Below are 12,371 nucleotides of genomic sequence, written 5' to 3' on the forward strand. Positions count from 1 at the left end.
TTGGAGTTTCAGCCTCAGCATCAGTCCTTCCAATGAATATTCAGGACTGATTTCCTTTAGGATGGACTGGTTGGATCTCCTTGCAGTCCAAGGGACTCTCAAGAGTCTTCTCCAACACCACAGTTCAAAAGCATCACTTCTTCGGCACTCAGCTTTCTTAACAGTCCAACTTTCATATCCATACATGACCACTGGAAAAACCATAGCCTTGACTAGATGGACCTTTGTTGGCAAAGTAATGTCTCTGCTTTTTAATATGCTATCTAGGTTGGTCATAACTTTCCTTCCAAGGAGTAAGCATCTTTTAATTTCATGGCTGCAATCACCATCTGCAGTGATTTTGGAGCCCAAAAAATTTATTCAAAAGACACTAAGCACTTACTTGGTGTCCAGCACTGACTCAAGCTCCAGATGATATTGGCAAGTATGAAAAACATTCCCTCTCTTTGTGAAATGAACAGATTTGCAGGGAGACAAGAAGAAAAATTACAATGCACTGATCTACAGTTCTTTAATATGGGTGAATACAGAGCAGTGAAAGTGCAGACATGCAATTCCCAGGCATAGAGTAAAAGAAAAGGGATATATCCAAGCTGAGACTTGAAAGATTTGTTCAACTGATATGTTGGACATTTGTGTGTAGGGTAGTCTTTTAGGTGCTAGGAACATGGCAACAAAAATAAACATATTTCTGCCCTTAAGAGCTTCAGTTCAGTTCAGTCACTCAGTCATGTACAACTCTTTGTGACCCCATGGACTGCAGCACGCCAGGCTTCTCTGTCCATCACCAACTCCTGGAGCCTACTCAAACTCATGTCCATCAGTCGGTGATGCCATCCAACCATCTCATCCTCTGTCATCCCCTTCTCCTCCTGTCTTCAATCCTTGAGAGCATCAGGGTCTTTTCCAATGAGTCAGTTCTTTGCATCAAGTGGCCAAAGAATTGGTGCTTCAGCATCAGTCCTGCCAATGAATATTCAGGACTGATTTCCTTTAGGATGGACTGGTTGGATCTCCTTGCAGTCCAAGGGACTCTCAAGAGTCTTCTCCAACACCACAGTTCAAAGGCATCAATTCTTCGGCGTTCAGCTTTCTTTATAGTCCAACTCTCACATCCATACATGACTACTGGAAAAACCATAGCCTTGACTAGATGGACTTTTGTTGGCAAAGTAATGTCTCTGCTTTTTATATGCTGTCTAGGTTGGTCATAATTTTTCTTCCAAGGAGCAAGCGTCTTTTAATGGCCACAGTCACCATCTGCAGTGGTTTTGGAGCCCCTCAAAATAAAGTCTGTCACTCTTTCCATTGTTTCCCCAACTATTTGCCATGAAGTGATGGGACCAGATGGCATGATCTTAGTTTTCTGAATGTTGAGTTTTAAGCCAACTTTTTGACTCTCCTCTTTCACTTTCATCAAGAGGCTCTTTAGTTCTTTGCTTTCTGCCCTAAGTGTGGTGTCATCTGCATATCAGATTATTGATTATTTCTCCCCACAAGCTTGATTTTCCAGCTTGTGCTTCATCCAGCATTTCTCGTGATGTACTCTGCATATAAATTAAATACACAGGGTGACAATAAACAACCTTGACGTACTCCTTTCCCGATTTGGAACCAGTCTGTTGTTCCATGTCCAGTTCTAACTGTTGCTTCTTGACCTGCATTCAGATTTCTCAGGAGGCAGGTCAGGTGATCTGGTATTCCCATCTCTTGAAGAATTTCCCACAGTTTCTTGTGATCCACACAGTCAAAGGCTTTGGTGTAGTCAATAAAGCAGAAGTAGATGTTTTTCTGGCACTCTCCTGCTTTTTTTGATCATCCAACAGATGTTGGCAATTTGATTTCTGGCTCCTCAGCCTTTTCAAAATTTTAGACTTAAGAGCTTAATTCTAATTAAATGTATGTCAGATGATGAGTTATGGGGAGTGGGAGGAGGTAAGACTATGGAGGGGATCATGGGATGGTAGGGTGGGAGTGGGAGTGTTACAGTTTTAACAATGGTCAGGAAGGCCTCATTGAGGTGGTGGCATCTGAGCAAAGATCTGAAGATGTGAGGGAGAGAGATCAGAGAGCTATTGGGGTTATAAGGAAATGCACCTGGCATGTCAGAGGATGACAGAAATAATGAACTGCTTCCCATGGGATAGCTTTCTCAGGGATTTTCAGTAGCAACTGTGACTGTGTTTCTTGCCTTAAATGTTACCTTTAGAATCTACTTTCTGTAAAATGTGACCACCACCCCCACACACACATAATTAGATGGGAGGGGCACTTTGAACAGGGTGTACAGAAAAGGCCTTCCTGATGCGCTCTTTAAGATGGGAATGAGTCAGCCCTGGAGAGCTCCAAGAAATGCAGTTTAGGCAGAGGGAACAGCAAGGGCAAAGGCCTGGAAGCAGAAAAGAATTCCGATAAACGTGAGGAACTGAAAAGAGGCCAAACAGGCCAGTGCTTGGTGAGAAAAGAACGACAGGAGATGAGGTTGGAAAGTGGTAGGAAATCTCAGGCAATTTAACTTCTATTGGCGCATCACAGTGGGAAGCCACTGAAGAGTTTTCAGCAGTGGATTGACAAGATTGGATTCATATTGCAAAAAGATCCCTCTGACTGTTAGAAGCCTACGTCGAATAATTTTGCAGGTTAAGTTTACACAGGCTTAGCTACTCATCCGCTAGGTGCCAGGAAGAGGATTTAAAATGGAACAAAGAGTTGACTGGAAACTCCCATCCTGTTGCCTTCCCTATGGTCCCTTTGCAGCTGGAATGAGCTGGCTTGGGCTCATTGGTGGGTTTCCTAAAGGGGGAAGGGTGGAGGAGGTGGGTGACACCCAGAGAGTCACCATCTTCCTCCTGAGCAGGGGTGGACAGAGGTGACAATTTGTGTCTTTTGGACCCCCTGGCTGGACCTGCCTTAAACAGGCTGGGGGTGAAGGAATGGATGCTACCTCCAGGTCTCCCTCTGCCCCTTGTGAATAAGCTTTCATTTATCCTCTCAAAGGTCTTACCATGCTTCTGCTCCAGAGGCATATAGGGCTCCCTACTGCCTGCAGAATCAAGTTCAGACTCCTTGCTTTGTTGTTCAGATTTGTAGGACTGAGCCCTTAACCTGTGGGATCTGATTCTATCTCTACTCTAGGTAGGTAGTGTCAGAATTGAGTGGAGTTGTAGGACACCCAGCTGTTGTCAGAGAATTGTTTGGTGGTGTAGGGAGAAAAAACGCACACATTGTACCAGGCTTACCCAGGAAGAAGCTCAAGTGAGGATGTAAAAACAACTGCAATTCAGAATATCTAGACCAGGCAAATCCACAGAGGTGGAAAATAATTAAGTGTACCAGGGGCTGGGGGAAAGGGAGAATGGGGAGTGAGTGCAAATACGCAGTTTCTTTTTGAGGTAATGGACATGTTCTAGAATTAGATAGTGATGATGATGATTGCACAGACTCTGCAAATATACTAAAAACCACTGAATTCTACACTTTGAAAGGGTGAGTTTTAGGGAATATGAATTATATCTTTTTTAATTGCAAAAGAAAAATCTCTAGGATCACCCGTTAACAGCTGGGGGAACTCTAAAATCCAAACTCCTTTGCTAAGCAGCTCACACACCCGACCTGCATTGTTTTGTGACCCTAACAATGTGAAGTCCTGACAACAACTGCCAAACTGAGGAGCCGTGGGCCTCAGGGCCCTTGACACTGGATGCGGCAGTAGTCTATGGCCAACCATGTGCTAACAGTCACTGCCTGAATAAGCAAAACCAGCCATGTATTTGTATTACTCCAATTGCCTTGCTTACCTGCAAAGAGAGGACGGGTAGGGGATCTCCTTAGAACCTCCTAGGTACCCACCTCTTTGCTCTTCATCTTTGGTAGGAACTCCCAAAAGCTGTGTCAAATATTCGATTGCCCCCACTTTAGGCCAGGACTTAAGCTGGGTATTGGGGACACCCAGAGACACCTCCTCAGCCATGAGCTGCAGCTCCAGTGCTACAGGGAGGCAACCCTGACCCCCGCCCCAACCCCTGATGGCTATGCCTTCTTCATGCTGCCAGTGTGGAAGCTTGGGGAGACAAGAGAGGTGAATCAGAGAAGCTGGACGCCAGTAGGGGAGGCCCACACTGCAGCGTGAGGTTATCATGGTAGGATGGAGAAGTCTCACCCTGGCCTAACCCAGGCTGCTTTGTGAACTGAACTGCCAATTGCACTGGAGTATTAAAAAACCTAAATATTTTATTTGCTTCATATTTACAAAGGTGAGAAGGAGACCAAGGGAGACCCCCAAGAGCACCCCCACACCTGGCTGACCAGGCCCCTTGCGCTGCAGAGGAGGCAGACACAGCTGGAAGGGACAGGATTTATGTTGCATACTTGAACTACAGCGAGTGTAAGACTGGTCCTATTTACAGGGCAGAAACACTACAGGTGGAGCGTGGGGGGTGGCAGACCGAGCACCAGAGTCCTGGCCAGAGGGTGCCTCTGCTTGCCACTTTCCCCACCTCTCCCAGAGGCATCTCTGGGGCCCTGCTGGGGTTCTCCGGGGGGGATACGGGGCCCGCTCACATGATGCTCGCCGGGGTGAAGACGGGGCCCATGCACAAGGCGTCCGTGATCTCCCAGCCACAGGACAGAGGCTTGCACATGCCCTCGGCGTCCTCGTCCTGTTCTGCAGGCATCAGCTGCCCTTGCAGGGCTTCCCTGCAAGGGAGAGGGCATCTCTGAAGGCAGCTGGCACGGGGCCCATGGGCCAAGAACTCCCCATGGCTCCTGCACTGGAAGACCTGGTGCCCAGCACCCAGGGGCAAGGGCAGGGGGAGGCCTGCTGCCCACTCTTCCCCCACTGCTGTCTTCTCCCCAGAGCCTAACCCACAAGAGAAAGGAACCCACTTTCACTGATGTGCCCGTTATTGTGCCAGGCACTTTACTTACAGTCTAATTGTATCCTCCCAAAACCCTGTAAGGGTGACTTTATCATCCCCATTTTACTCTGAGCAAACTGACTTAGAAGTTACCTGCCCAAGGTCACAATCCTAGAAGGATACAGAATGAGGACTCAACCCAACACTCAATTCAAAGCCCACATTCTTCATACCCCAAGCTTGGTACTTAAAAAATAAAAATCTGCCCTTCCCTCAAAAATCTTACAAACTGTTTCTCCTACATCCTCACGTTAATAAACGGCTCCTGCTCTTGCCACAAGTTGGGGATCTTGTTCCCACACCCAGTGGATCCCTGCCAAGCCCCATTCCTGAGCATCCCCAAAGACACCCGCTTCTCTCCATTCCCACTGACACCACCATCTCTAGCCAGGAAAGCACAGTCTCCCAGAAAAGTCCAACCCAGGTTGATCTTTCCAAAAAGCAAATCCCTTCTGAGTTGCCAGCAGTTTCCCTCCACGCTCAGGCCACACAAGGTCTGGCCCCAGCCCACCTCTCCCACCACGCACAACGGTGCAGCCATCCTCAGGCTCGCATCCCATCCCAGGCACATCCTGTGCACATCCAGTCTCTGCCTGCATCAGCAACCCTTAGCTGAGTCCCACAGCACAGTGTACTCCTTGATAACAATGAGCATTCAAAACCTGCTTCCCTGACAATCCTCCAGCTACAGCGGGGCAGAGGATGTACCTGAGTTACTCACTGCCTAGTGCCCCTGACAGCAAGTAAATACACCCTTGGTGCGGAGAGGTGGACACTGGGTGGAGGATGGGGAAAGAGCACTGCATTCGGTATCAAGAGGCTGGGTTGGGGCAGCATGACAGCCTATTCCCTACTTCTGCCAGGATCTGCTTCCCAGGACCCTCCCTCTTCCATCTACATCTTCCCTCCCCTCCTTTCATACTTCCAGCCTATTCTGGTCCCCCACCTGCAGGAAGGCCTCCCCCTTTGCTGATGTGTACAATTCAGCAGCAAATCAGTAGTCAGTCCAGTCAGGCCATTCCCTTCCAGGTGGGAGGTGCTCTGGGCCAAGCGCCCTCTGTCTGAACCTCTGTTTCCTTATCTAAATGGGTTTTGAAAGGTAAGTTTCTTAGAATCCCTCACTGGCTCCCCACTGCCTTCAAGATCAAGGCCAACGTGGGCCTCCGAGGTCCTTCTTGACTGAGTCGTCCCTTCATGCCACTGCAGCTAGACAGAACCACTTAAAACTCTGGATAAAGTGGACTCTGAAGCCCCCCTCCACCCCCGCTCAGGCCACCCTCCTGTCAGCTTGCCTGGCCCTCCAGTGCCTGGCTAACTCCTCCCTCACCCATCAGGTGGTACCTCCTCCCCAGCTCACTGGCCCACCCTCCCTCCTTAGTGACCTCTGCAGTCTGCTGGTGTGTGTCTATGTGTCTCTGTGTGTGTGTGTCTGTCTGTGTATATCTGTGTGTGTGTGTGTGCGCGTGCAGGTCTGACCCTTGGTTCTCCATATTCTCAGATGTTCTTTTACCCTCCAGGATCCAGCACAGAGCCAGATTCTAAAGTAGGACGTGCCCATGAGTCCCCTTCGATATGCAGGATTTTTGGACGTGGCCATTGCAATACATCAGAATTTTATGTTCCTAGTAACGTGTGCATCTGACTCCGTGCAACTTCATCCACCTGTGTTTGCTGATGATGGAGCCGGGATAGATAAGGAAGCCTGTGTGATTACTGGTTTCTTACGTTTGGTGTTTTGTGGGGGTTTTTTGGCCTTGTCAAAACACTCGTGATTTCAAAATGGCAGCATCAGCCTGTCCCGTGCAGGGAGTAGAAGCGGCAGGTTTGTTGACTGGATGAACTACAGGTGGCTCTGATCCCGAGCCCGTCAGGCCTGCTGTTTGGAACCATTGTTCCTGGGGTGGGGGGAGCTCAAGCCCCCAGCATGTCCCTGGGGGCACAGGCTTCACTCATTCCCCAGGACCCGGCACAAAAGCCCCTCCCAATGGCTCCTGCCCTCTGCAGCCGTCTCCCCAGCCCCATAAGGGGGGAACTCTTCACTGCTGACCAGCTGTGTGACCTCAAGCAAGTGACCTCTGTTTGTCTCAACACTGATCCCATAGTGTTATGTGTTTGAGTAAAAGAAAATCATCATACGATGCCTAGTGTAGAGCCTGGCAGAAAGGCCCAGGATTTTCAGGCTTGTCTCGCTGGATCCCAGTGCTGGCCTGGTGAGGGCATGCTCAGTGAGTAGCCACCCGACGGGTCAGCTCTATCTACACCTGCCCTTGTCTTCCCTTCATCCACCCAGTAGCTAGAGTGGTCTTTCTAAAATCCAAATCAGACCATGTCACCCCCAGACTTCCAATCAGTCCCCACCAGCTACTGCTGGAAGCTCTAAGCTACCCTTCATGGCCCTTCCCATGTCCAGCCCTGCTCCCTCTCCAGCCCCGACCAACCTCATGTTTTTTGAAGGCATGTTTGCCCCCAGTTCCTTCTAAAATCCAAATCGGACCATGTCCCCCCTCATGGAAGGTCCCTCTTCTGGGGGACCTTGGAACAGAACCCCCTTCCTGCCCTTCCAGCCATTTAACTCCCGCCAGGCTTTGACTTCATCCTTCTTTCCTCAGGGAGGTAGATCTGGACCTCGGGGAGGTGGGGGTGGGGATCTAAGCCTCCAAAACCCGGCCCCTCCCCACAGCACTGTATTCTCAGGGCGCCTGTCTGCTTCTGTGTCCCTCCAGGGCTCTGAGCTCCCCAGGGGAAACTCGGTCTCATTAAAGACCACAGCCAGGTGCCCGGCACAGGCCTCACTTGAAATCAGTAGCCCAGGATTACTTGTCCCATTGGATTACACAGGGGCAGGGCCCCAAACCGGAGGCTCCCCATGTGGCTTCAGTCCAGCCTGCCCCCCCCTCCAATCCCCATTCCATTTCCCAGCAGGGCCCCCTTACCAGGCCACCCGGGACATGGCATAGGTGATGCGGCAGGTCTGGGCACCCTTGAGGAGGGAACCCACGCCCACGGTGTAGGCGCCCATGTTCTCAAAGACCAGCCAGTCCCCTACGTGTAGTTGCGGCAGCCACAAGCCCTCAGCTACGCAGTCACAGCCACTGGCCGCCGGGCCCCACAGGCTGCTGCTGTACAGGGGCTGTTCCGTGGATGGTTTCTGCAGAGAGACGGACAGTCAGCTTTCCCGGGCATACGTGCACAGTCTGAGCACTCCCTCCCTCCAAAGCCTGCATGGCTCCCAGAGCAAACAGGATCAAGACCAGCTGGACCTCCTAGCCTGCATTTAAGGCCCCCCTACTTCTCTGCATTCATTGCCTCCTATACTCAGAAGCCACAGTGCCTGGTCTTAAATGCAGGCTCCAACACTTGCTAGCTGTGTGACCTTGGGCAAGATACTTAATCTGTCAGTTTGCTCATTTGTAAAATGGGAATAGTAGCAGTTACCTACCTGCCAGGGTTAGTGAAAAGATACATGAGTATAGGATGAGTGTGTGAACCAGCGTCTGACACATGGCAGGGGCCCAGTAAGTTAGCACCATCTTTATTAATCGCTGGCGTTGCCGTCAGCCTCTGGCTTCAGTCTTCACTGGAGCATCTGCTGCTTTGCAGACCCTGGGTGTTTCCCCACCTCTGCAGCCCTTCCCCCTCCCTCAAATCGAGATTGTCCTCTGGGCCCAGCCCTGCGGCTCCTTCTACGCAGGCTGTCACGATCCCCTCCTTCCAGGCCTGGCCCAGTAACAGGAGCCAGAAGGACACCAGTGAGTTAGACCCTCCCTCAGGCTCTCACGGCACTCTGTCTGGTGAGGAGGACCAGCCTCCCATAGACAGTCACAGGGTGGCCTGGCAGAGGTCACAGAGGACCTCACAGACTCAACAGAATTACTTCCATTTCAGAGAAACTGAGGAATTCTGAGAGGTTAAGTGACTTACCCAAAGACACAACTAACAATGACGTAAAATTTTTCTTTTTCCTTAAGTGACTTCCAAATCCAGAAAAAAATCTGTAGCACAGACCATCTGAAGACAACCAAGATATCAGTGCCGTTTGCCACAGTGTAGGGATGCTGCTAGGCAGGCTGTGACGGGAGCTGTGACTCCCCGGGTAAACCCTGCTTCTGTCCCCTCCCTCCCTTCACCCCTGGCTCCCCAAGCCATCCCCATGCTATTCCCTGAGGTCCCAAGCCTACCAACTCCTCATTTTCCTTTAGATCTCAGTTTCCTCCTGGAAGCCTTTACTAAGGCTCTGCAAGCTTTGCCTTCATAGCATTTCCTATCATTTATAATTCGATATTTAAGAAATGTATCTCCTCAGGCCCATCTTCCCGTCAGACCATAAATTTGGTTGAGTCTCGTTTACCCCCATCTCCTCCAAGCCTAGCGGTCTGGCATACAGTAAGTGCTTTTGTGAAGACTGCTTAAGGGAATGAATGAATAAATAAATGAATAGGGAATACCTGAGTGATGGGAAAGAGCAAAAAAGAAAAAGAAGGTACAAATAGAAGCTATCCAAGAGCCTTAGGAGGAGGCAGTAGAGGAGACCAATGGAAGGAGGAGGAAAGGTGTTTTGGTACCTCAGCCAGGAGCAGGAAGAGCCACAGGCGCCATGAGCAGAAATAATACTCGTTTGTTACTGCATAAGCCATTAGTCTCATTAATAAAGACACGCACATGTTATTAAAATCAAACGTGAGAACTATCCTATACTCATTCATTCATTCAACAGATACTTATTAAGCACCTACTATGTGCCAGGCTCTGATCTAAGAGCCTGGGATGCAACAGTGAACACACAAGAAAACAAAGTTCCTGTGCTCATGAACCTCACATGCTAGAAAAATACAAATCAATACACCCTTGTTCATACAACTTAACACTCTTGTTCATAAGCTTATTAATGAGTAAAATTCATCTCAGTTGCTCTGAATTAATTACCTAGCTCCAATTGTTAAAAAACAATTTGGACTTTTAAAGACGTGTGAGTGGAAATGCTATATAAATGTATCCATGAGGATCCTTAAGAAATCCTTAAGAAAATAGGTTTCAAAGCTTCTTCCACAATAAAATGAAAAGAAAAGGCACCCTTGAGTTATAATCAGATTTCTCTCACTTATTAGTGGTATAAATTTAAAATGGGTAGAAAGGAAAGATTTTAAAATTCCACAGGAAATAAGGCAATTACCATTTAAAACCTTTTTTTAAAAAGGAAATAAAAAAGGAAATAGCAAAATAAATGTTCCAAAAGCATGTGGGAGCAGGCTTTTAAGTCTCAGTTCTGTTTTTGAGTCGGAAAACTGAGCGGAAATGGACAAGCCCCTGTAAAAATACAAGAAGCCCGATCAGCTACTAGGGCCCCCCTCTGAGAGCAGGCAGAGGGTCCCACTTCACAAAGCACTCCCACCACTGCTTCACACTTCATCTGGGAGGCAGCTGCATTCCCATCTTACAGATGAGAAAACTCAGAAGTGACCTGCTCCGGGTTCTGGAGGGAGTGGCACAGCTCCTGGGGGTCCCAGACAAGGGCCCTCCCAGCTGCACCTGGATGGCAGCTTTCCTCAAAGAGGCCCAACAGGAGACCAGATCCACAGAAGAAACAAATGAAACATTTAAAATGGCACATGGCCCTGAGGGAATCCCTAAATAATTCTCCAACTTTTAAAGTATACATAAGTTAGCTCCTATACTGCATAAAGTGTACAAAAATATTTTAAAAGGGAAAAAAAAATGGGATGAACAAGGGCGTCACACAAAAAGGAAAAAGAAGAAACATAACAAAAGCCTGTGATCAAAATCTCACTTGTGAACATACAGGCAAAAATCCAAAATGAAACCCTAGCTAATCAAATCCATACTCTTATTCAAAAAATCACTTTCAATGGTCAGATGATTTAAATGGAAGACAGGGACAATGAGCAAGGTGATCACTGGCTTCATCATAACATGGAAAATATAGATCTACAATTCAAATTTAATTTTCCCAATCGTGGCACTCAATAGCCTATAGCACCCCTTCTTGATTAAAACTACAGACAAAATTAAACTCCACAATAAAGAGAAACTATTTAAAATAAGGAGCCAACTCTAACTTAATGGAGATATACTAGAATGGCTTCATTTCAGAACTAGAAGCAACCTTAATTGCTACAGTTAAGCCCCCTCATTTTCCAGATGAAGAGACTATAAAAACAGGGCCCAGAGAGGTTAAGTAACTTGCCTAATGTTACTCAGCTACTAGATGGCAGAGCCAAGAACCAGACCCATGTCTTCTGACTCCAAGTCTGAACCTTTCTGTCATTTCTATTTTACAAAGCATGAGAAATGCTGACAATAGCTATTACCTGGAAAAAAGGAAACAAAAAGGTATAATATAGAAAAATAAAGAAATAAAATATTATACTGCAGACAAAGCTTGCCCACCTAGAAAATTCAGAGGGGAGAGGAGTAGTTACTAGAGATTAGTGAGTTTTTACATGTAAGCCGATGTCTCAGCTTAAACACAAAGGGGACCATCTCCACTCACACAATGATGAAAGCATTAAGTTACTAAACTCAGGGATGTACTTGGGCCACAATAGTACTTAACCCATGAAAATAATAAAACCTTGAAAGGAGAGATGAAATAGAAGGACTCTACCTTATCCTAGCTGGAAAAACTTAATAAAGCCAAAAAGAGAATTTCCTCCAATTTCAGAAATAAATAAGCTACTACTAATTAAAAGCCCCAGAGATAGGGATCCAATTTCATTTTTTGCATACGGACAATCAGGTGACCTAGCATCCTATATTAGGCAATTCCCAATGATGTGCTTTGCAAGCGTTGTCAAAATCAAGTTTCCAGATATATGTGGATTTTTTGTGTGTGTGCTCTAATCTATGTTTTGCTGGTCTATGTTTTTATGGCCACTCTCCAAACCAAACTGTTTTAATAAACTCCTACTATTTTAGTGGTTACTCCAGATACTTACTTTGTAATATGTATACTTGCTGCTGCTGCTGCTAAGTCACTTCAGTCGTGTCTGACTCTGTGCGACCCCATAGACGGCAGCCCACCAGGCTCCCCCGTCCCTGGGATTCTCCAGGCAAGAATACTGGAGTGGGTTGCCATTTCCTTCTCCAATGCATGAAAGTGAAAAGTCAAAGTGAAGTCTCTCAGTCGTGTCCGATTCATAGCGACCCCATGGACTGCAGCCTACAGGCTCCTCTTTCCATGGGATTTTCCAGGCAAGAGTACTGGAGTGGGGTGCCATTGCCTTCTCCGAATATGTATGCTTAAGGTAGTCTAAAATCACTCAACATCTTTACCCTCTGCTCAAGCAATTGAAGGGCTTCCCAGGTGGTGCTAGTGGTAAAGAACCCACCTTCCAAGGCAGGAGACTTAAGAGATGTGGGTTTGATCCCTGGGTTGGGAAGATCTTTTGGAGGATGGCACAGCAACCCACTCCAGTATTCTTGCCTGAAGAATCCCAT

General features: G+C 47.7%; 1 protein-coding gene across 5 annotated transcripts in view; it reads right to left on the bottom strand.

The window, feature by feature from the left end:
- Positions 1-4,207: 4,207 nt before the first annotated feature.
- AZIN2 (antizyme inhibitor 2) overlaps positions 4,208-12,371 on the bottom strand; it is a 41,728-nt gene continuing 33,564 nt past the window's right edge. For 4 of the 5 annotated variants that reach the window (XM_044924684.1, XM_044924679.1, XM_025295168.2 and 1 more), the window contains 2 exons: positions 7,850-8,064; positions 4,211-4,695 (listed from right to left, as the gene is read on the bottom strand). In XM_044924684.1, the coding sequence (XP_044780619.1) occupies positions 4,557-4,695; positions 7,850-8,064 (354 nt within the window). In that variant the 3' untranslated portion in view covers positions 4,211-4,556. 5 annotated transcript variants of the gene reach the window in all.

The sequence above is a fragment of the Bubalus bubalis genome, chromosome 2 (assembly GCF_019923935.1).
Source record: "Bubalus bubalis isolate 160015118507 breed Murrah chromosome 2, NDDB_SH_1, whole genome shotgun sequence".
Taxonomy (NCBI): Eukaryota; Metazoa; Chordata; class Mammalia; order Artiodactyla; family Bovidae; genus Bubalus; species Bubalus bubalis.